We start from the raw sequence: 25046 nt of genomic DNA on the forward strand, positions 1-25046 counted from the left end.
TTGACATTTATTTATTTTCTTTTTATTATTTTTATATTAATAATATTATAAATAAATTATATAATATATAATACAGAAATTATTTGTTCTATTATAAATAGAATAATATTAGTGCTGGTCTTGTGGCTGCTGAGAGCCAAGTTGCTGTATTTCTGAGCCTGTGTTTTTTAATGTATAAAAACATTATTGCTTCAGAGTGCACCTTCACTTTTGTTCTAAATCCTGTGCACAATCAGACCCAGGAGCAGCTGAGGGAATAACAATGAATGATATGGCCAGGGTGTGAGGGAAGAAAAGGTTTGGACTAAATTCAGCCCTCATTTTTATGTACATGTTTATAATCTGCAGTGCTCAGTATTGAGGAATCCTTCAGTTCTAAACGAAATTCTCTAATTTTGAATTATTATCACAAAACACCCATGGAGTTTGTAACTATTTGTGGTGTGTTAAAATGACTTTATCACAGCTATTCCTTACATGTGCAGTGTTCCCAGTGTGTTTGATCAGCTGTTCTGTGTTGGCAGAAAATCAGAGTACTGCTCCTCACAGGGGCACTGTGCTGCCCTGCAGATGTGATAATCACACACCTTCAGCTCACATCTGCTTCTGGGGTAGATTTTCTGGGAAAGGAAGATAGATATTCTTAATTAAAAATTAAGATGAAATATAAACCCCAACTCTGGAGAAGGTGCCCACCTCGTTTAGAACTTCTGACTAGTTCTAGCCTTCACTTTCTAGTTCCTGGATCTTAAAGATTTTTTTTGGAATTTGGAATTAATTTTGGAATTCTGTTGCCTGTGAATGTACTTTGGAGTTGGAATCCATCTGCACCATAATTTTGTTTTTCCTCCTTTCTGTCACTTTTAAATGAAGGAGTCATTGAACATATGAAAGCAATAAAAACATAAAAGAGATTTATATGAGCCACCCCTTGTTATAATAATTGAATTGGCACTCAAAGATGCTAAATTTTACTAACCTGTTAGGAAACAATAGCAGTTCCATAAGAAAGTTCTTATTCTGTGGATGTAAAGGAAAAGTCCTGTGTTACTTTATCAGAATGGATAACTTGCAAGGAATGAAGGACTGGCATTCTGGTTTTCTGATCCTGACATTTGTGTGTGGCCCTATGTTTTTAACCATTGCACAAAATCCCATTTTACAGGTTCAAATCTTAATTTTCACCCATCTCTGGGATGTGTTTCCAGATCAGAAATGTCAGTATTTTTCCATTCTGCCACGGGAAGCAGGGATGCAGCCTGGATTTCAGAGTTCAGAGGGGGATCTGTGCTCTGCTCTCCTTCTGCAGCCGCTCTTCCCTCTGTGCTCCGGAGCTTTTCTTTCCCAGGCTCTCCAGGATCACAGGGCATGGTGCCAGGATAAAGCCCTTCCTGTGCAGTCAGGAGCTGGGAGGTGTTATTTTTCAGCAGGTTGTGTCATCCAAATGAGAGTGGAATGACTTGAGGCGGTAGAAGTAGGACATTTCCTTTGCTCCAGACAGAGGAGGTGCAGGCGTTGCTCAAGAGGCAGCTCAGAAGAATTTTCTCCTTGGTGAAAACACTGAGCAATGGTGGAAGCAGACACTACAGACATGCACTTCTCCTGCTACCTATTCCACCCATCCCATTTCCACAGCAGCAGCTGATTTTCTATTCTCAGGTCAGAAACAATGGCTCTGCAGCAGTGGAAATTACCTGACAAATAAAAATAATACAGTGGCCAAAACATATGTATGGCATGTTCATTTTTGACTTCCTTTGTTTTCTTGATTGCTAAAAGCTCACAAGTTTTAATTTCTTTGAGTAAATCCATTTTGGGAATGTAGGTACAGGTAAGTAGAATAATAATGCCGTTGCTCCACTCTGGTCTGTATGGTGCCAATAATATTTGTGCAGAGGCTGTCAAGTATTCTCTTGACTCTAGGAGAAATAAATATATTTAGAGGGGTTTTCAGGTTTATTTTTTTCAGGAGGATTTATTTTTTTTTTTATTTCAGTGATTACACTGCAAACACACTTGTAAAAACAGCTTCTCAGAAAATACAAAATACAATATATAAAACCAGAGAAACCTTCTGTTGGATTTTATTACTACCATTCATGGGCATCAATTTATGCAGATGGTTTTATGCCAGACTTCTGCAAGATTCCTGTGGCCCTTGTCCTGTCACACAGCACATTTCAGTCTTGCTCACTCCAGAGCTGTGTAAGAGCTTCACAATTTTGCACATAGTGTTTTCAGTGTTTTTGAAAAGCACTGTGCAGCTCTGCCTTTTTCATTCAAATAATTAAACATGTGGAGCTAGTTACATGGGTGACAGCCATACAGAATTTTAGCTCTTCACCATGTCTGTTGGAAATACAAATTTGTGGATTGTTCTTGGGATTTGTCTTTCAGGTGATTGAGGGGAGTGGATGGATAAACTGTGTGTGTGGGCATGTAACACAATCCATTGTTGGCATCACAGTTTGTGCTCTAAGAGCACCAAAGTATATTGCTGGCATATAAAATTAACAGAATTAACTATCAGAACTCACACTCCTGCAGTTGACATTACAGTGTGCTGTAGGGACAATACTGCTCGAAAACAAAGAGTGTTTAAATAGTTTGTGTCATTGTTTCTCCTCTTTTTACACATGCTGGCTTGAAACCCCAGCTGTATATGACAGAGCAAGTTGTTTCAGCTTTCTGTAATTTTATTCCTTAGCAAGCAGTTTGAATTTACATCAACAGAAATAGCACATGGACCTCCTGTCTGGATCCTGTATTTCAGTCCTGTATTTTCAGCTGGGCTCAAGGCCAAGAGCCTCGAGCAAGATTTTCATCCTCTCTGGTTAAATGTTGCCACTCTGGGGTAAAAAATGCTGGAAGAAGAGAATTAACAGCAGCTGCACCGTGTAAATGTTGGAATAGAAGCCCTGGTGTTGGTGTTCTCAGAAAGCCTCAGGTGCAGTGCATTCTGTGTACATCTTCCATGAGAACAATCCAGAGTTCAGAGCACTTCAGCAGGCAGGTGACAGAGCTTTGTAGCAGACCCAGCTCCCATTTCAAGTTTATTTTGAGTAAGAGGGTTGTCAGAGGTTGCAGCTTGTGCTGTGCCTCTGTAACTGAGGCTGGGATTCTGCTGAATGAGCTCTTGGCAATCCTTTGTGCGATACCAGAAGTGATAGAATGTGTGAGCTGGCAACATCAGAAAGCAGCATTGACTTATGCTCTGTATTAGAAAGAGAAGCTTCTAGTAATTATGTTTGTGCTGGGACACTGCCATTAGTCTGACTCTTGCTTTCATTTCTGCTGGCCCAGGAAATCCACCGTCGCTTCGAGAACGCTCCCGACACGGCCAAGACAAAGGCTCTCCAAACTGTTATTGAGATGAAGGTAAATCACCCTGCATGGGCAGCAGGAGGGTTTGGAAAATGGCTTTTCTTGGGAAAGGTGGCTCTACCAAGTACCATATGCTTCTGTCAGTCTTATAATTTAAAAGAAGTATATTTTTATTCTGTTCTATTATCTCTTATTATTTTATTTGTTGCTGTTGATCACTGAAGAGACAGACACAGTAGAAACTTGTCTTCTGTCTGCCTGCAGCAGCAGATCCAGATTTCTTAAAGTTAACCAAAAGTTCATTATATTCCAAGAATGGGAATGATAGATTAATAGGGGTGATTTGTGGGGTTTTATGATGTGGGTTCTTTTCATGTTACCAACATTTGAAATGCTGCTTTGCATTCTGTGTAGCAACGAAGTTAGCAAACTCAACACCCACTTAAAAAATGGGTCTTCATATAGCTAGAAATACATCTGTATGGCATCATAAAGCTAGTTTTTCTGATGAATTTGTGATTGAATTCTTAAACCATTAGCTTAAGTATTTAATGGACTGATGGCAACTGGCCAAGAGCTCAGGAGCCACAATCAAGTGTGTGGTTTACACAGCTTTGTGCAATCATATTTCATCTTGTATTGCTCATAAAGTACATCAGACAGGGGTTGGATAAGTAGAGTTGAAAAATGGAAAACTGGCTTTGCAAGCTGTTCTTTTCCACTTTGTATCCCTCCTTTTTATTTTGTATTCTTTCCTTTTTTGCTCCCGCAACTTTTTCCATTCTGTATCAGTGTTTTCCTTATTTACATCCCATCCTTCTACTCTGAAGCTTTCATTTGCTGTCCCTCTTTTATTAGTCAGCTTTGTGGTCCATAGTAATGCAAACTAATTGATCATCTGGTAACATTAAGTGTCTTTACAATTCCTTATCAAGAGAGGAACACAGAGGCATTTCTGGGAAATGATGTGGGTATGGAACTAAATACTGCTGGCAATTTCAGAGTATCATTTCACCTTACTACCTAGAATTTTTTATCTACTTTAAAATTGATAAACTTAAGTATCAAACATTATGAAGATCCAATTAGATCTTCTTAATGATGCTTTGAAAAAGCCTGAATTTCATAAATAAAAAAACTATATATGTAAAAATCATGTATTTTTGTTCAGCTGTGCTTTGCTTATCAGACAAAGAAAGAGAAGGGTTTTGTTTATAAAAATCTGCAGTATATCTTCAAATCAGATCTGTCTTTCAGGAAAGACTAAATATTTTGGGGAAAATGAAATAAGAAAAAATAGACTGCTTTAAGAAATTATGGTTCCTAAATCCAGATCCATGCTCATGAGGATGTGTGAAGCTCTGTGTGCTGTGTGAATCTGTTCTTGCTCTCCCTAACACAAAAGGCTTCTAAAGAAACAGCAAACCAGGTGCACTGAATGAATACCTCTGATCATCCTGTAGAAGTATGAGGATAATGATGGATTGACTTCTTTGTTTTTCCAGATGGTTATTTTTAACCCTCTGAAATGTTTTGTACGTTGTACATATGAGCCAGAATCCTTTACTCCTTTATGCAATCAAAAATAGATTGTTACACATTTTCCTTGCTTTTGGTGTTTTGCTGTTCCTCATTTGTGACCCCACTTAAGTGAAATAGTGGCACAAACCCAATTTCTTGCCATTCTTGCACTCACATTTTGCTGTCCTTTCAATGAGAATTAAATTTCTCTTTGAAAAGACAACATTTCCTCATGTTCCTTTATTTACTCATCCTACATGGTGTTCCTGCCCTGAACCATGTTTTCTTTCAGTACTAAACTCTTGCTTTCCTTGGAAGGTAGAAATCCATGAATTAAAAACTGAGTATCTGAGCACTCATATGTAAAGAATTGGATGCTGATTTCTCTAAGAACTTCCTAAGTAAATTTCAAGGGCAGGTAATTTATTGGACATGTATTTCCTTTTGTTTTGCTCCAAATGAGCAAATTGATTAAATGATTAACAAATCATTTAACTGTGTGTCTTTACCTGTCTCCTCTAATCATTTTGAGGATTCAAAAATTTCTTCCATGGAGCGTGGCCTCCGGGATTTGGAGGAGGAGATTCAGATGCTGAAGTCAAACGGAGCCCTGAGCACAGAGGAACGTGAGGAGGAAATGAAGCAAATGGAGGTGTACCGAAGCCATTCCAAATTCATGAAAAATAAGGTATGAGAAAACAAATGACAGCCCCATGTTACCCTGAGCTGAGTGGACAGAGGACAGAAATGTTCATGCTTTCGTTAGGAGGTGTGGGCTGGCTCCCAGTCAAGTGCTGGGAAACAGAACTGGTTCAATACCTGCCCTGAAGCCACTAAAATAACTTAAAGATATAATCTTAAATTCCTATTTGAAAATATTGTAATGGTGTTTCAGTAGGATCAGTGGCCCAAATTCTCCTTTCATTGTCACACCTGATTCCTTTTCCTTTTCCTTTTCCTTTTCCTTTTCCTTTTCCTTTTCCTTTTCCTTTTCCTTTTCCTTTTCCTTTTCCTTTTCCTTTTCCTTTTCCTTTTCCTTTCCCTTTCCCTTTCCCTTTCCCTTTCCCTTTCCCTTTCCCTTTCCCTTTCCCTTTCCCTTTCCCTTTCCCTTTCCCTTTCCCTCCCTCCTCTCATTTTTAGACCATTGCTAATCCATTATTGGTTCAGGTTTTATTTGGTCTAAAGTCTTTCCAAAGGTAGTTTGCTGAAGAAAGGATATTTCTTTCTGCAGCTGCTGTTGTGTAGCTGCTTGTCTCCTTTCATGCTATAAAAGCTGGAAAGAGTGTGGCCTGTCACAATAATGGCTTTCCATCACACTCTCTTTCCAGGAGTGGAGTCAGCATCAGAGAAGAGTCTATGACAGTGGTGGTGCTGACATTAATTTCATTTTAATTTCATTTCATTTCATATCATACAGTGTCAATATTGTATTGACAATACAGCAGTGAGAGGTCCTCAGGTGTAAAGACAGACATTGGCAATTGAATTGTCTACAGGCAAAAGTCAATCCATTCTTTGTTTCTCAGTCTTCTAGCAGGTCCTGACATCCTTTAGTGAAGGTTCAGGCCCTCTTGTACAGTAAATTTAAGTATATTGTGAACAGTCCTGCCTTTCTTGATTAGCTTATGTGTACTCCCTGCAAGCAGTATCCAAACCCTGGAACAGAGGTGGAAAATTGCTCTGCTAGGTGCTGAGCAGCTGTAAGCCACTGCATTTGTCCTGCTTGTGATCATTGGTGGGCAGCAGAGGCTGGGTGAGGTGTCTGCAGAAAGCAGCACGCCTTGCCCCAGAGCAAGTGTGTGTTCCTTCCCCCTGGAACACCTGGGGATAACTGCACCTGCTCTCACTGCTGCTCTTTGTCCCTCTCTGCTGCTTCTGGGAGCTGAAGGGTGCCCTGCCCACATGGAATGGGGCAGCAGATCAGAGCAACATCTAATTCCTTCCATCTTTCCTCCTTCCACTGTCAGCATCCTTCAGTTTCCCCTTGTCCTCTCCCTCTGTGGAGCTATAGATCTGTTCAGCTCCTCCCTTTCTGTCTCTTCTGCCTCCTGCAGACAATCTGTTCCTTTTTGCTGTCTGTTTGCTCATGACTCACGGCCATCTCCAGCCCTGACGTCTGCTGTCCTGCCTTGTTCTGCAATTGCGCACCATTTCTTTTTTCAGCCTTGAATTGCAGAAGTAATCTGTGGCTTGACAATTAACATTATTTCTCTTAAGCTGAAGAATGTCCTTTTTCCTGCCGTCATTTCCTCGTGAGCTGCAGTTTCAAAACCCTTGGGATGAGTGCCACAAGTTTGATGTATGCAAACATAACCATAACATCTATCTTCTGTTTCATAACCAAATTCTCGTCTGGCAGCCTGTAGGAAATTCCACAGACATTAAACTTTTCAGAAGACTTAACGAAGAACGGAGGAGAAAATGAGTGACCAGTGTTGATCCCTCAGTTCTTTGGCACTCCCAGTTACTTGGGCTGAAACAGGCTGGCCAGAAGCTGACAGATAATAAATATTTAAAACATAACAATGTCGTGACAGGTAGAGCAACTGAAGGAAGAGCTAAATGCCAAAGAGGCTCAAGGGGAGGACCTGAAAAAGAGAGTGGCTGGTCTCCAGACCGAGGTCTCTGCAGTAAGATCTCTCTTTTGTGTGCAGTGGCCATGCACTGGGCCTTGCTAGCTCCTCTGCCTTTCTTCTCTTGCCTTCCTCCTGACTTGATGTAACAAGTAGAACTAACAGCCTGCTCAGCCTTTTGTTCACTTTGGTGTCCACAAATAACATCGCTCTCCAGCTGAACATCTGTATTTGTTTTGTTGCTGTTTTTTAATGGTATGAGCTCTTTGAGCAATAACCTACTCTTCTCTACTGAAGCAGATTTTCAGAAGCTTTCAGCACCCATTTTGGGGGACAGACTTTCAAAGAGATTTGCTTTTCCTAGTAAAAAAAAACTAATTTGAAAACTTGTGTTGAACCTTTTTTCGCAAAAGATAAAGAAAGCTGGATGCTGAACGCTTTTAAAACTGATTGCTCGATTTTAGCAGCATGAATTTAGGTTATTCCTGTGCTCTGAAGTCAGAGTTTCACTCCAAAGACTGCTGAACAGGGTTTCTCATCAACAGAGGAGATGTGAGCACTTGATGCTGTCTTGATTCTCTGCAAGTGTGGATGGTGTGTTCTTACTAAAGAGCTTTGGCACACGTGGGCTTGCAGCTCTGGAATGGGAGACAAGAATCTTGTCTAGAGACAAGAATCTCAGGGTGACATCATGATTTTATCATGTCTGAGATGAGCCCAGAAGCAATCTGTCCTTTTGAGAAAGTTTTACTCTTATTTGGGCTACCTGCTAATTGAAAAAGTTTGTGTCAGCTGAGATTTTTGAAGGATTTTTTTGTTTAGATACCCCAGAAAAGATAAATAATTCAGCTCCTCCCAGCAGTTGTCCTGTGGCTGGCAGTTTTGTGCAGCTGCTGGCTGACAGCAGAAATTGTGCTGCTGACATCAACACCTTGGTGCTGAATTGGAATTGAAATATCGTCAGAATCATCCTCTGTGCGTATTTGCTTTTCGTAAAATATGGCACAAAAAGAACCTAGCAGGTTTGAATTGAGTGAAAAATAAACTGTTGAGCAGTTCCACAAATTCTTATAAACCAACAATTCTCATTGTTCCATTTAATAAAATGAGTTTCAGAGGTTTTTTGAGATGCATGTCCTCCTTCTTTCCCATTCTTGTTTCACACTGGAACACAGGAGTCCTTCATCACATATTTTATTATTTTACTATTTTAATACTCTTTGGTAAAGAGTTTTCTTCTTTTAATTGCCCATTATTGAAACAGTGTTGTCAATATAAAACTGCATTTCCCCAAACTTTTTTTCTCAGTTATTTCTACAAGTGTGTGCATTTATTCTCATCAAAACCTTTAAAAATTAATTATAAATTATGCTATTATTTTGTTCATGTGCCAGGTTTCCAAACATGAACAGTGACTTGGATTATTTTTTAATCTTTAATTTCTGTTTTGAAGCACTGGGCAATGTATTTTGGGGCTAAGGGGTTTTTTTTTATGTCACAAACAGAATTGTTCAAGTTAAGAGAGGGAAAACTTTAGTTTTTAAAAATACATCCATGTAATGTAATATGTAGCAGTAAAATATTGCTATTCTGGGAGATAGGGAGCAAACCAGAAAGTTGGTTACAAACTTGGACTTAAAACTACATTTAGTCTTCCCTGTCTTCTTTTATTATTTTTTTTTTCTCAGATGTAATAAAAATTGTCCTGAGTGATGATTGCACTTCAATTAAGATTTTAGCTAATATCATTGCTTCATTTTCCCATTTTTTACTATCTGTTTTTTTTAAAAAATAATAATCCAGTGTGCATTTGTTAAAATAAATTTGCATTTCCCTACTGATTTAATCAACCAAATTAAGTTGGGGGAAACGCTCTCAACAAAATGCAGTTCCACCAAGAGTTTTCATGTTGTTTTGATGAATATTTGAATCTGCTTTTAGAAGCTTCCCCAAACTATAAAGTTTCATAGAATAAAATGCTGGTTTTGTGAACAGTGGGCAAAGTAAAGGTGCCTTTCATCCTCTCTAAGTGCTGGATTGATAGGTGAGGAGCTGGAGGGAAGCTTGCTGATTGTTTTTTATACTTCCATCCCATTTTTAAAACACTATTTTTATAATTTCAAAGCAAACACTGTGCTGCTGAGAGACCTGCAGGTGTCTCACCTGCTCTGATGTCACAGGCTAGGGGTGCTTTATCATTTCAGTTCTGCTCCATCTTCATTAAAAACTTATCCCTGCTATGTGGCTTTGGTCAGTCCTCTGGAGGATCAATAACAACAGATTGCCACTGATAAAAATTGACAAATTTATCCCTTGACAAATTGATGACAGTGCTCCCCTCTCTTTTTCCTGCTATTCTTTGCTGATGACACAAACTTTTGCCACTCAAGATGAGTGCAGGCTGTGGGATAATTTCCAAGCACCAGACTGTTTGGTGATACCTGTGAGTGTTTGTAGCAGTTTTTGCAGGGCAGGTGTGAGCTGTGTCCCTTTGCCTGTGTCCCTGTGTGTTTCAGATTGGGCAGGTGTGAGCTGTGTCCCTTTGCCTGTGTCCCTGTGTGTTTCAGATTGGGCAGGTGTGAGCTGTGTCCCTTTGCCTGTGTCCCTGTGTTTCAGATTGGGCAGGTGTGAGCTGTGTCCCTTTGCCTGTGTCCCTGTGTTTCAGATTGGGCAGGTGTGAGCTGTGTCCCTTTGCCTGTGTCCCTGTGTTTCAGATTGGGCAGGTGTGAGCTGTGTCCCTTTGCCTGTGTCCCTGTGTTTCAGATTGGGCAGGTGTGAGCTGTGTCCCTTTGCCTGTGTCCCTGTGTTTCAGATTGGGCAGGTGTGAGCTGTGTCCCTTTGCCTGTGTCCCTGTGTGTTTCAGATTGGGCAGGTGTGAGCTGTGTCCCTTTGCCTGTGTCCCTGTGTGTTTCAGATTGGGCAGGTGTGAGCTGTGTGTCCCTTTGCCTGTGTCCCTGTGTTTCAGATTGGGCAGGTGTGAGCTGTGTGTCCCTTTGCCTGTGTCCCTGTGTGTTTCAGATTGGGCAGGTGTGAGCTGTGTCCCTTTGCCTGTGTCCCTGTGTTTCAGATTGGGCAGGTGAAGCAGGAGCTGTCCCGCAAGGACACGGAGCTGCTGGCGCTGCAGACCAAGCTGGAGACCCTGACCAACCAGTTCTCTGACAGCAAGCAGCACATCGAGGTGCTCAAGGAGTCCCTGACAGCGAAGGAGCAGAGAGCTGCCATCCTGCAGACAGAGGTGACGTGGGCATTCTGCACCTGCTGGGTGCACACAGAGAGAGAAACCCCATTATTTCTCCTGCTCTGAGGTTGTGCAGTCCCCTTCAGAGCGCTTGGGAGCTTGGTTGCTCCTGGGAGCATTGAACAGAGTGTTTAAAACCAACAACACATGGTTATACACCACTGATAGATACTCTCAACACTTATTCAGAACACCTTGATTTTATTTTATATAAAGGCCAAAATACTTGAATACAGAAAATTAATCCACTCTCTAATTAGTAATATTGCTAAATAACCATTGAGAATATTTGAGAACGTGCAGAAGTGCCTGGCTCAATTAGGAGCTGCAGGGGCTGAGCTGGGGCAGTGATTTGCAGTCACCCTGTAGCTAGAGGAGAGAAGAAAAAGGAAGATACTCTTCTTGTGGGCCTGTGCTTACACCTAAAATATGGACTTTGGTGGTTTATTCTATATATATATATATATATATATGTGTGTGTGTGTGTGTGTGTGTGTATATATATATGTATATGTATATGTATATATGAATGATATTTGTTATATATAATTTATTACTATATATAATTTTTGATATATAAAATATATATTTTTATATATATTATATATTATTATATATTCCAAGGTAAAGGAAGAATATTTTTGAAACTATGTTTTGATGACAAATGCTTAATATATTATAATATTGTATAAGATTTTAAAGATTTCATATTATATATATATAATATATCATAAATATTATTCTGTATTACATTATATATTATATATCATATATAATATATATAATATATATTATATATAATATATATAATATATAATATATATTATTCTGTATTACATTATATTATATATATCATATATCATTTATATTATATATAATATATAAAATATATAATATAATATATATTATTCTGTATTACATTATATATTATATATATCATATATCATTTATATTATATATAATATATAAAATATATAATATATATTATTCTGTATTACATTATATATTATATATATCCTATATCATATATACTGTATCACATATCACATCACATATCATATATCATATCTATTTAATACTATATATCAAATTACATTAATATAATATATTAATAATAAATCTTAAATTATTTACAATCCTATAAGTATATATATTATTATAGATTATATTAGATTATTAGGAACTACTTATAATAAATTAAAATATTTATTAATTAATAAACATTATGTTTAATGGGTATTATTATGTGTACCCAGGTGTATACCTGAACAAATCACTATATATATATATATATATCAATATATCAAAGAGATAATAAATGTAGCACAAATGTGTTGCTTCTGGACGTTCTTGAAGAGCAAGCAGGAAAATTGTAGTGTTAGTGGAAGTCCAAAAGATGGCAGTGATGCATCAGGAACTTTGTGTTGTTGCAGCTGAAGGATTCAAAGGCAAAGGAGCTGTGAAAAGGTGTGCAGGAAACTTGTGGCTGACACTGGTACAAGGATCCTTTTTACAACAGCATGAGAGAATTGCTCTGAGGTTTTTACCCTAATTTAGCTTTCCTTTGCCAAAATTGGTAAATCTGTGGGTGCCCATGGCCTTGTTGACCTGCAGTAATGAAGTTACACAGTAAATATTTTCTGATGTTCCAGGATGGCTTTTCTGATTATTCTCAGAATAAGGATATATTAATATTACAATAAATATTACAATTACAATTAATATTACAATTACAATTGCTATTATTATTATAATATATTATATTATATAATAACATATAATAATACATGTAATACATATTATATTATTACATATTGTTATTAATTATAATGATGATAATAATAATAATGATAATAATGATGATGATGATAATAATAATAATAATAATAATAATAATAATAATAATAATAATAATAATAATAATAATAATTAGAAGCAGAGATTGTGGGTATAACTGGGAAGGTGTTCCAGTTTACAGTCACAAACCTCCTGTTAAATTTGTTCATTCCTTTTTGCTAGTTCAGGAATGTGCTCTAGGTTAGTACATGTCTATTTAAAAGAAATATTTAAATTTCAGAATATCATTGAAAGGAGGTGTGAGGTAAATAAACATTTTCAAAGCTAAAATGCAGGCTTTGGTCCATTGCAGTGACTGAAAAGAATATAAATATGTTAAATATGCAGTACTGTGACAAACCTGCAAAGCTAAAAACATGTTTCTTACTTCTGAGTAATAAATAGTAGTACTTTTGCAGGCATAAGAAATTAATTTCTTGAACAAATTTATGTTATTAATAAGCTAAAAGACTTCAGTAGAGGGTGATAATTTCAGCTGGTGTGGTAGATAAACATATTTATTCAATTAAAATGTCCAGAATTGAACAGAGTATTTAAAACCAAGGAGACATGGTTATAGACCACTGATAGATACTCCTGACAGTTATTCAGAACACCTTGATTTTATTTTACCTAAAGGCCAGAGTACTTGAATACAGAAAATTATTCCACTCTCTAACTAATAGTATTACTAAATAATCATTGAGAACATTTGTTCTTCATTGGCTGCTTTCAAATGAAGTTCTCACGTAGCACCACAAAACCAAGCTGGATTCCTCCTTCCAGGACATTATTTATACTTTTGGAAAGATACTCTCATCTCTTTCACCTCTGTTGGAGTTCTTGTCAGAAAGCTCAACAATTAAATTACCACAGAGTTACTTTTTTCTGTGTTCACAGGTGATCCTCTTTAGTATAGGGTTGAAAACTGAGAACAGACTGTTGAGATGTTTGTCATCTCAGTCATGTCATCTCAGTGTCATCCCATCATCCTGGGATGATTTGGGTTTTTTTAAAGGGAGGGATATCTTTCCATGCAAGGTTTTTCTTTGGGAATGAGGAAGGAATGTGAGGTCCTGCTTGGCCTCGCTTCTTGACAGTGCTGGTCAATGTTAGAGCACAATTAGCTTCTCTCAAAACACCTGGAGGGAGTTGTGAGGAGGAGGAGGAGGAGGAGGAGGAGGAGGAGGAGGAGGAGAGCTGCAGTGTCTGACATTCATTGTCCTTCATCCTCTGAGGGGACCAGTTCTTGAAAGTCATATTTCAATAAACATTTTAAATGGAAAGAGAATGCCTCCATGAGCCTCTCATTTAGTCTCCTGTTAAAGAACCTGCTCACAGGTGGGGAAAAGTGTTGATAAAATAGCTCAGGAATGGATTTGCCACCTGCCACACGAGCTCTTGGTGGGGTGTTTATCCTGAGGGCTATGGGGTGGAGAGGATATTGTGGTTAACTCTTCAATTGGTGTAGAAACCTTTAAAATAGCTCTAAAATGGTACAGTCACTTTGTAAACAAAACAAAAAACAAGTCAGTATTTATGCTGGAATTAAGGCTTTATCCATATAAAGTTTTCACCCAGTGAGCCCTTCAGCTTAGGTCAGTGCCAGAAGTAATGTGGCCACAGTGAGAAATTGCATTAACCAGTGAGAATGTTCTCCTTTATTTCTGTATGCTGCCCAAGCTGGCATGGTTCTGTAACTGCTCTGTTCCTATGGTAAAATCAGATTAATATTTAGTAGAAAAATGAATCTAATCACGTGGAGGTTTTTATTTGCTTTGAATGTCTCATTAGAACATAAGCATTCATGAAGAATTCGCTTTCATCTACAGACCATGCTGGATCTGAATTGCTGCCATTGGTCTAGGGGAGGTGAAGAGTCTAATCTAGTTAAAAAGAAAGATCAATGTCAAAACTAGAGAATTAAATTAAGTCTTGTGAACTACCACTGCATTCAAATCAGTCAATAAACATAGCTTTAAAGTCTTAATTTCAGACTGCTATCAGTAAAAAGGCTGAACTCCTTTTTTTGATTTATATATATTTGCCAGTCAGTAATGGAAAATGTCATGAACCTGATCTTTTTTAAAATGTGCTCTCATACTTGGAGACTTCACCTAAAAATAGCTACAGTAGGTAAAAAGCAACTCTCACCTCACATACCAATTTCAATTTCATGTCTCTGTGCATTTCTCAATGATCTTTGAATTCTGAATGCTGACATAGAATCACTTCAACATCTGCTTTAGAAAGTGGCTGGCTCCTGTTAGAAACCTTTGCAGGCTCTGAACACATCCATTTCTCTGAACACATTTTGGGATTGGTATTCCACCTGTTCCTTCTGCTGTAGTCAGGCCTACAGAGAATTAAACTTGGGAATTTTGCTTGAAATTGAACTTTTTTGAATTTTGGGGGGAGGTTTTACCCCCTGGTACCACTGAGGGAAGGATGGCTGCATTCCCCTGATATAAATTATGGCTCAGCCATGGTTTGAACAGGGGACAGGCAGATGTGAAGGATCACTCAGGAAAAGAGTAGAATGCTGTTTTTTTCTGGGCATCACTGACATCTTCTTCAAGCCAAGTGGGAATTACCAGGGTCAGAATAACCTGCTTGCTACTGTACAGTGGAGAGGATGATACAACTCAGGGAAAAAACCTCTTGTTTTCAATCTCAGTTCAATTATTGCAAGCTCCTGAAACTCAGGAGCACAGTGAGAAACACAGTGAGGTCTGAAACTCACTGTGGACTTGTGAAAATTTAAATGATTTCCCTATAGTTTGGGAATATTCTAAAGCTAAGACTGTCATTACAGAATTCAAGATTCTAAAAAAGGCTTAAGATGAGATTTATATTAAATATTATTTTTTTTATAGTGTGCTTTTTTTTGGCAGTAATTGGAGCTACTAATGGACTAATTTCCCTTAGAAATTTGGACTTCTACATGTTTAATGTATGACCAGACACACAGAGAACAGAGACACATAATGTTGTTTACAGCTCCTATGGAAACATATCAGTGGTTCCCAAGACAGGTTTTCATCTCTCACTCTTCCAGTGAAGGAGTTGAAGTCCTGTGGGTGGTATCCAGCTGCAGAGAGGTGTTTTTGCTCTGTACCTGGGAGGAGAGGTGTTTTTGCTCTGTACCTGGGAGGAGAGGTGTTTTTGCTCTGTACCTGGGAGGGTTGGGGGTGTTCTGGGTGTGCTGGAGTTTCTGGGTGCTGCAGGCAGGGCAGGTGAGCCAGCCTGAGCTGCCCTGCCAGGCTCCTCCTGCCCTGCAGAACTGGGAAATGGCATTACTGGGAAGGAAATCCCATTACTGGGAAAGCTGTTAGGTTAACCCAGGGTTAAGACAAAACCATCCAAGACACAAAATTGGGGAGAAGGGGCGTCAGCACCTCGGTGGTGTTGGCCTGATCGTTTCCATGTACTGAGAAAATCCTGAGCTGCCTCTGTTTGGCATCACCTGACTCCCACAGAGCTCAGTTCTTGTCACTGTGGGAGGATGCCATGCATAAACTGAGCTGACATGGATAAACAAGGGCAGTGTTCTGCCAGGAATAGTGCTGAGGTGATGACTGTGTGTCCTGCCAGCCTTTGAAAATGCTTTCAAAAGTGTTTTCTATGGTTTTCTAGGCAAGGACCTCACACAAATAAAACCAGGAATGCAATTTACCCCAAACCATAAGCTAATATAGAGCTCAAAGAGCATAATCAATCAGAAAATGGAAAGCTTTCTGTGGATAAATTTCTATTTGCAGATGTTCTCTTTTCACTTAAGAGCACTACTGTGCTGTAGGCATCTGGACTGTCTCAAATATTTTGCAACACAACTGTAGAGAGTATGTGTATTTTCTTGTGAGGAAGGTTTTCAGTTTCCCTTCAAGAATTAATAAAAGTGACTCTTAGCTTTAATATCAAAGATTCCCAGGGAAAAACATACCTAATCAATCTATAGAACTGTATGTTTTAAGAAAGCAGACGAAGCGTGATCCACCTGCTAAACCTTTCATTGCAAACACTATCCATCCTATAAATCATATTTGGGTAAGGGCTGGTACTCTGATATCCCTGCAGCTCACACTGCATGCTCCCCTTGCTGGGTGAGAGGTCAGGAATGTGATTTTAATCAGGGATGTGTAAGTGAGAAGGCTCCAGACGCAGAGGTGGCAGCGGGGCTGCAGCGCTCACTGCTCCGTGTCACAGGAGGCACACACAGCACCACAGGGTTTTGGGGGTGAACACTGCAAATGCAGAGCCTCAGAGACAATTTTCCATTAGCAACTCAAAATGAAATGGAGTTAGAATAACATGTTAAAACTAAATGCTGCTTGGAATACCATGAGCAGAGCGAGTTCCTAAAAATCCTGCCCCAGCTGGGGCTGTCCCCCAGTTGTCATCCTTTCACCTCACGTCTCTGCCAGTCTGTGCTCTGCAGAAGGGGCAAGAAATCCATTGATCAGCCTGCTCACTCTGTGTGACTGATGTCCTGGAATGGATTCAGCTAACAGGAACCAAATCTGATAGTGTCAAATGAGATTACAGCCAGGCTGGCAGATTGGAGCTGTGTCTGAGTGCTGAGTGGAGAGGGGTCACAGGGTTCCTCTGCTATCGTGGGCAGCTTGCTGCTGCTGGATTTCCTGTTCCACAATAGTCTTGGAGATCAGTCTGTGCTCTGTGGTGACCTTGCTCTTCTCATTGAATTTATACTCAGGTAGCTCCGATTCCTTCTGCTGTTTCCTTTGTCTTGTGAGCTCTGTTTCACATATGGAAGGGAAATGCAGAAGGAAAAGCAAAAGATGCTCAAGGTGCAGTTTTGAAGCTTGAGGTCACAGCAGAGTTCCCAGAGTGTTTCTAAATTCACTCAGGCCCTGGGAGCTCTAAGTGTGTTTGTGTGCCCAAACTGCACCCACAATATCCTGTACTGTGTCATTTGTTCAATTCTACCCTTATTATAACACTGCATGCTGTGGAAAACACGTTATATTTAAACTATTACTTTGCTTTCTGAGCCAAGATAGTCTTAGGCATCCTAAGGTAACCTCTTTCCAGTTGTGATCTGCAGTGGCTGCAAAGAGCTCTGCTTTCATTACCTTCAGCCTCAGCTGTTACTGTGCTTAAAACCTGGAATATAAAGTGACTGCCTGGTGCAACGAGTCAATGTTTATTCTCTGATTATTAGTAATGTTCCAAATAAAGGGGTCATTTTCCCTGCATATGAGAGAACTTCTCCACAACACATTGTGCTGGCTTCTACTTTGAGGAAAAGTAGTTCAGGGTTGTGTGATACAAGCCTGAGTTATGTGAGAAGTATGATTTGAGGTTTTCCCAGAAGGAGCATTATTCCCATACACTTGGGAATAACAGGGTTGGTTATTTTTCCTATTTAGTCTCTTTTATGATAACTGCTTTATCCCAATCTTATGTGTGTTGAATTCTTCAAGAAAGGGGTGTTAGATTTCTGAATCTATTTGTAATATCTCCCCTGTGGAGGTGTAGTTTGGGGTTTCTCTCCTTCAGTGCTGAACAAAGCTTGTTCTGCCCTCCTGGATGCAGGTGGATGCGCTGCGGTTACGTCTGGAGGAGAAGGAGACCATGCTGAACAAGAAGACAAAGCAGATCCAGGAGATGGCAGAGGAGAAGGGCACTCAGGCAGGCGAGATCCACGACCTCAAGGACATGCTGGAGGTGAAGGAACGCAAAGTTAACGTTCTTCAGAAGAAGGTAAGGCTGGAGAGCTCTGGGTCAGATAAACAAATCTGATGCATCTCAATTTCCAAGGCTGTCAGAGTCTGAACTAGAATGTATATTCTGGAGATAAAGAGTCCATTGATGCCATGGGAATATGCTGGAGGATGAATTTGTTTGAATTTTCGACAAAAAAAATAGAATTCAAAACAGAGGTTGTTGCCTTTCAGTGACTCCATGTGCTGCTTCTGCTTCCATCTTAATATTACCTGTGGCTGAGGCATTTGCATCAGGGCACATGATCTGGAAAACCAATCCTTTCCCACCCAGCATCTTACCAAAGCCAGTTTGAAGCACAGGGCTGATGATGACTTCAGTGTGGGACTGAATGAGTGAGGGCTTGTGGCAGCAGAAGCAATTGGGATGATCTCTCTGTAACCTACTTGGAAAGTTTGTGGAGAACTTTGTATAACTTTCCTTAGAAATGCTGTATTATCATACTTAATATTTCTTGGGAAGTGCTAGAATAGGATAATCAGACTATCCATATTTTTTTGGATAAGAAAATGTAGCCCTTATCAGAGAACTGGGGGAGGTCTGGGTGAAAAACCGTGTAGACTGTGTCAGACAAATTAGTGAGGTTTCCCAAAGGGTATTGAGTCCTAGGGAATGGATGTCATTATGGATGATTGTTGGAAAATTGCACACACAATATATCCCAATTTTCTTCTACACAGGTTAAAAAGGGGGAAAAGTGTGCACTGCAATAAATTTTAATTTGAAGAACATTTTTTTTCTCTGTATCTTTAGAGAAGCTGCTCTTGGAGCTCTTATTCAGTGTATTAGGCTGGGGATGTGTGGGCTTTTGTTCTGTTTTTTCCTAGACCTTTAATCAATTCTACAGAATTCTTGTGTATTAACAGCTCAGAATATTGACTGATTTCTGACACTTGGCCAATGCCTTTTCTTCTTGTCTGTAAGTGTAAATCACGAGGGTTTAGGTCATGATCAGCTCTGTTACAGCAAACCTCAGGCAGGAATGGAAGTTCAGGCTTGGACTTCAGCCACAAATAAGTCATTAATAATTCTAGAGCACAGCCCTCATTCCCCATCTTCACAGTCTCATTTTTCTGACTCTTCATCCTTTCAGAAACACAGAGTCCTGATTTTTGTGCTGTGTTTCTGTTTTACAAAATTGGTGGTGCAGCCTCCAGACCCAGATTGAGATCCCAGCTGAGTGTTTAACCAAGAGGTGGGGAGTCTGACATTTGTGTAAATGTTAAATGTCACTGAGCTTCTTTTATTTCCATTTGCTCCTCCACTGCTTTTTCACACCTTTTCTTGCTCTGCTTGACACTTGAGAATGATCTTTCATTAGGTCATTTCTAGGCAGCTCTAAAGGTTCTTTTTTAATATTTGTTTTTTTGAGAGCACTGTAATCCATATTGAGACAGTTTCATTTTGTGTCTTTGTGCATCTGACCTGCTTTTTCAGGACTGTTCCCTGCTGCTTTCAAGTAAAATCACCTGGACTTTTCAGGTTGGAAAGAAAGGAACCAGGCTTTTAAGTGTGAAAGCTTTAAGGTCCTGTTCTCCTGGATAGCTCTGCTGAGGACAACAGTGCAATAATAAATTGCAGTTTGTGGTGTTCTCCTGTCTATGAGCTTCCTAAAACAACAAAACAAAGAAACCCCATGAAACAAAGCAACATAAAATGCTGAAAGGGACTTTAAAGACCCTCCAGCTCCCCCCCTTCCAGCAGAGCAGGGTGTGCTCCAAGCCCTGTCCAACCAGGCATTGAATGCTGCCAGGGATGGAGCATCCACAGCTTCTCTGGGCAGCCTGTTCTGTATAAAAACATATAACCTGTCTCTAGAAAAATATATATTTCCTGTAGAATCACCTGCAGAGATTTGAATTTGCTTTAGCCTTGAAGTTGCTGGAGGCATTTTCTTTAACATGAACAGTTAAATTGTGAGAGCTGTAAATTCAAAGGGTTTTTTTTCTGTTTCTGTAACTAGCTAACAGAATATTCTTGTGGAGAATCCAGGACAATTCTTTTATCTGAGGTTTGCAATATGGAATTCCTTTTTATTTTTTGTACAGCCTGGGGTAAATAACTGGAAGTTCAGGCCTTTAAAGTTTGAGGGTTGATGTCTTTAACTCAGATTTTTAATTACTTGTCCAGACCTGGAATTGAAGACTAGGTGTGGGATTTTCTATAGAGAGGGCTTTGCATTTTCTTGTTCTCTTTAACATGTTCCCACAGAAAAGCAGAGCTTGAGAAAATACCTAAGGAAGGACTTGCCTGATTTTTTTAATATGTATTATTGTAGAAGTTCTGGGAACTTGCATAAAATCTGTTTCAGGTGCTAGGGAAAAATGATGAAGTCTCATTTTTATCTGGCTGTCCTTTCATGCACAGATAACTATTTCTGCCCTCTGCCTGGAGACTCAGAAGCCTGTAGCTCCTTTCATATAAATATTTTCCTCTTAATCCTTGTAAACTCTGATTTATTTTTCTTCTTTTGCATTTCTAGAGTGCATCTTATTAAAGTGCACACCTTGTTTTCTGCTTTATCCAAGTGCCATCCTTCAGACCTTCCAGGACAGTTTGGAATTTTATTGCCATAAAAAAAAAAAAGTCTTTAAATTTTACCTCCATGCACAAGAATCTCTTATTTTGGTTACAAATTGTTTTGTTCAGACAGAGCAGGTTTTAATCTTATATTCCAGTTGAAGATCTGAAGGTCCAGTTTAAAGTATTTTCAGAGGTCATAGATATTATGGGTAGTAGTTTGGGTTTTTTCTTGTGCTGGCTTAGTTATCTGACAGTAAATGTTTGTTTTATGTTTACTGATGTGGTTTAAATGGTATTTAGACATGAATTTTACATTTTAATTAAATGAATTTGAATTTTGAATTTTACATTTTAATTAAATTTAATTAAGGACAATTTTAATTGAGCAGAGTGGAAGATCATGAAAGGCACGTGGTACAAAAAGTGCTTTTCTTGTATAGTTTTAATTAGTATTTTTATATGGAAATAATATGTATTTAGAAGTTATGAGAAGGAACAGGGTGAAGATGTGGCACACTGAAGGAATTTAACCAAATCATGACTTGGGTCAGTAGATACCATTCAGTTTTCAGCCAAGTACTTTTCCCTCAACAGGTGCTCAGATATTTTTGAAGTTGGATATTTTCGAAATTGGATTCTAATCAACTACATTTTGCACACTAATATTTTTTAATGCTAGGTACAAAGAAATGTTTAGCAAAAGCTAAAGTGCTAAAGATCTGACAAGAACAGAATTTATTAAAAAATCATTAACTTGCATGACCCAGCCATTTGAGAAGACTTGATTAATTCTTTTGAAATTTAGAGATTGCCTGTACCAGAGTGTAGCCCTAGTCAAATGGGTATTTTTAAATATACATTATTAGATATATTATATAATATGTATTATTTATATTATTATTGATTTTTATTTTATTTTCTGTGCCTGTTTTTGATCTGTCACCTGTGACACTGACAGGGATTTGTTTGGATTGGTGCCCAAAGCTGTGCTATCCCAAATTGCTGCTGTTGAAACAAAACATTATTTAAAGTTCACCCTTTATCTTTGGGTCTCTGTGTGGATTCACTGACACAGATCCCCTCATGGTTTGCTTTATGAGCCTTTATTTTTGTTGCATTGGATAAGGTGGTGAACTATAAAGTATTCTTTTTTACTCATCCAAAAATCAAGGTGAAGGAGGTAATGGAAGTTCGCTGGCTGAACAGAGATCAGTTGAAAGACACAGAAGAAGATTATGAACAACAAAGATCTGAAAAATTAACATAACAATTGGCATCATCACTGATACCCAGTAGGCACCAAAATACATTTTCCAGGTTGCTGAGGAAACCACATGCTTCACATTTTAAATCCTGGAGTCTTTCCAGTTAAGCTCATACAGAGATGCTGTATATAAAGGTAGTACCTTTATTTTAGACAATAGAAGTAGGGCATAAGGTAGAAATTTGAAGACTTTGGCTTTATGTCTGAAAATTTAATGCAAAAACTTTGTTTTATAGAGCTTCAGGATTATTTTTTTTTTTCTCATTTCATTGAAAATAGATCTTGAATAAAATCTCATTTTAAATTTGTAGAACTCAAGGCCAGGGGAAAGCGTCTTTGAAAATAAAGTAGGGACCATGCTGGGCAAATTTGAAATCTGAACCTGAAAAACATTAAATGGTGCTTAATTACTCTTTTTGCTACCTCTGTCCATCTGTGCTGGCAGACAAGGGTGAAAAGAAATGAGGAAAAAAAAAAAATCAATATTTTGCAATCAAAGCATTTTAAGGAAATAACATTTGGGACAAAAGATAAGTAATAATACACTGAAAGGAAGAAAAAAATCCCCAAAACAGGGAATCAATCAGCTCTTGCTTTGGAGATAGGTCATGTTTTGTCTTGGGCAGGGGGGTTAACACTCCCTTCTTTGTGCAATGCAGCTGCAGGCAAATAAAATGCAAGTTTTAGTGTCTGAACGTAGCAGTGTTCTTGGCAGCTCCCCATGCTCTGTGTGATAATTGACCTGTGATAAAGGAAGAACACAGATTGATTTTTTTCTTTGCTGGCTGTGCTGACTTGTTTAGCTAGAATTTGGGAAGGTTTCAAATGCTCCTTCCCTTTTGAGTAAGAAGCATTACCTTTCTCCACAGGAAATCCATGTCCTCTGCTTTCCAGAAAACTTGGAAATCAGAATAAACATCTTATGCTCAATGATTAGAAATACTGTGTGGCAGGAGAGAGGGGCTGCAAACAAAATGTGTTTGTTTAAAATCAGTGCTGCTCATAGTTACTACATAGTTACTACAACTGGTTTAGTATTCCTAACCTGGAAGTGCAGTGTTTGTACCTTAAAGTTTATTTTTATTTTATTTTCTATTCCTTCATCTCTGAAGTGGGTTTACCTTCTGCCACAGCCCTGAGGAGGTGAGAGAGCTCAGAGCAAGAAGGAACTGCATTTTCAAAGATCTGATTTATGGTCGTTTCATCCAAGGTGTGACCTTGAGCTTGCCTACCAAGCTAATGAAGAGATGGTTTCCTAAGAATTTATAGAATTTATAAAATGTATAAAATTATGAAATGCAGGCTGGTCTTTGAGCCATCCCTCTGAGCCTCCCCACGATGGCATTTCGTGGTTAGGAGTCACTCAGTGCCCACACTGCAGGTGTTGGCTTGGTCATTCCTCTTGTGTGAGCTGTGCAGCAAAGAATAATTCAGCATCACAGGGTCCAGCAAAGCTGGGCTGCACCTTGGTTCACAACCAGGGTGAGCATGTGTCCTCCTGCCTCTCACTGGAGGGGTTTTTACCTCTCTAATTGCACCTTGGTTCACAACCAGGGTGAGCATGTGTCCTCCTGCCTCTCACTGGAGGGGTTTTTGCCTCTGTACCATTCCTGTGGACAAGTTTATCCTCTGCTTTTCATGTGCTTGAATCAGGGACAGTGCAGGAGGGGCAGCACCCAGCCCCAGCTCATCAGCCCAGCTTCTGCAGGGAGGTGAAGCTGGATGTGCTGCACTTTCTGCTCTCCCAGGGTTGATGAAATGGGAATTTTTCCTCAGGAACTCGGTGGCTTATCCAGCCCAGTTACAAGAGCATCTCTGTGAGTCCCTGGCAGAGCTGTGCTCTTTTTACTCCAGGTCTCCAGTCATGCCACTGAACAGCTTCTACACCAAATTCAGAGATTTCAAATGCCACAGAAAAAGACCAAACATCCCCACAGGCTTGTGTCAGCTTCTTTATTAAACCTGACAGATGTGACCTCCCAGATGTGTCCTGGAGGGCCATGGGGAGCTTCTCCCTGAGGGGAGATCAGAGCTCTGCTGCTGCTGCTTTTTCTTTCATTCAGACCTTTCTGTCACAGCCTTTCTGACCACTGAACAAGACAAAATTTCTCTTTTAGAGATTTCTAGAAGCTATTCTGGCTTATTGGTTACCCTTTGTGTCCAAGGTGCTGCCTACAGTAGCTTCTCTTTTTCACCAGGGTACTTTTAGAATTGCTTTACCATGTGGGGTGGGGTTTTTAGATAATAGTATTATCTTCAGTTAGAGGAATAATAGGAAAAATTAGACAGGCTTTTAATCCCTCCCCTCTCTCACAATACTACCTGTGGTAGCAATGAAAGTGCCAAAGAAGACTGAAGAGGCTTCATTATGTAAGTTCTAATTCAACATAATTATCATGTGAGATTCTTTTCAGCCATCCAGGTAGATGAGTTAATCTCCACGTGGAAAATCAGGACACAACACAGAATTTATTTTCATTTTGCAGTGAGCCATGACCAGTTTGAAATCAGGATTCTTACCCCTCCACCTTGAATTTCCAGCTCTCAGACAATCTGCCAAGACCTTTCAGAGTAATTGCAGCCCAGCTCAGGTGACACGGTGTGTGGTTGTTTTATTTTTCCTTCCATGAATGGACAACTAATAAGATGATATTAGGGCAGGGGAACAGCACAGTTTCTTCATATCTTCATCTCATTTTTCAGCTCCTTGCTGAAGTTTTAAAGGTGTCTGAGTTTGTTACAGCAGCTTCAGGCAGATCCCAAAGATTTAGTATCTTTGATTCTTTTGAGCCAGTTAATAACATTTAATAACATACATTTTTCTGATTGGAATATGGATCCTAAAAGGTCCCCAAGCTTAGCTTGAGACAGTATTTTCCATGGCAGATAGTCCATAGTTTGCAGGTGCTTGTGGAGGTGACAGTGAGTTCTCCAGGGATTTACCCAAGGAATACACTGTTTATGCTATTGCAGTAATTTTTATTGCACAGTTATGACTGCTATTGCAGCATCTATGGCAGAC

General features: G+C 39.1%; 1 protein-coding gene across 10 annotated transcripts in view; it reads left to right on the forward strand.

Annotated features, from left to right (window-relative positions):
- Window positions 1-25046, forward strand: part of ERC1 (ELKS/RAB6-interacting/CAST family member 1) — a 274756-nt gene that overhangs the window by 69178 nt on the left and 180532 nt on the right. For 7 of the 10 annotated variants that reach the window (XM_014259338.2, XM_088054896.1, XM_088054899.1 and 4 more), the window contains exons 4-8: window positions 3304-3378; window positions 5378-5533; window positions 7383-7466; window positions 10486-10653; window positions 18049-18216. In XM_014259338.2, the coding sequence (XP_014114813.1) occupies window positions 3304-3378; window positions 5378-5533; window positions 7383-7466; window positions 10486-10653; window positions 18049-18216 (651 nt within the window). The remainder of the gene's footprint in view (window positions 1-3303; window positions 3379-5377; window positions 5534-7382; window positions 7467-10485; window positions 10654-18048; window positions 18217-25046) is intronic. The other 3 variants (XM_088054900.1, XM_088054901.1, XM_088054904.1) reach the window with 1 other exon arrangement.

This window comes from Pseudopodoces humilis, chromosome 5 (genome assembly GCF_049639895.1).
Source record: "Pseudopodoces humilis isolate 2021_Gansu_Grassland_sample_001 chromosome 5, ASM4963989v1, whole genome shotgun sequence".
Classification (NCBI taxonomy): Eukaryota; Metazoa; Chordata; class Aves; order Passeriformes; family Paridae; genus Pseudopodoces; species Pseudopodoces humilis.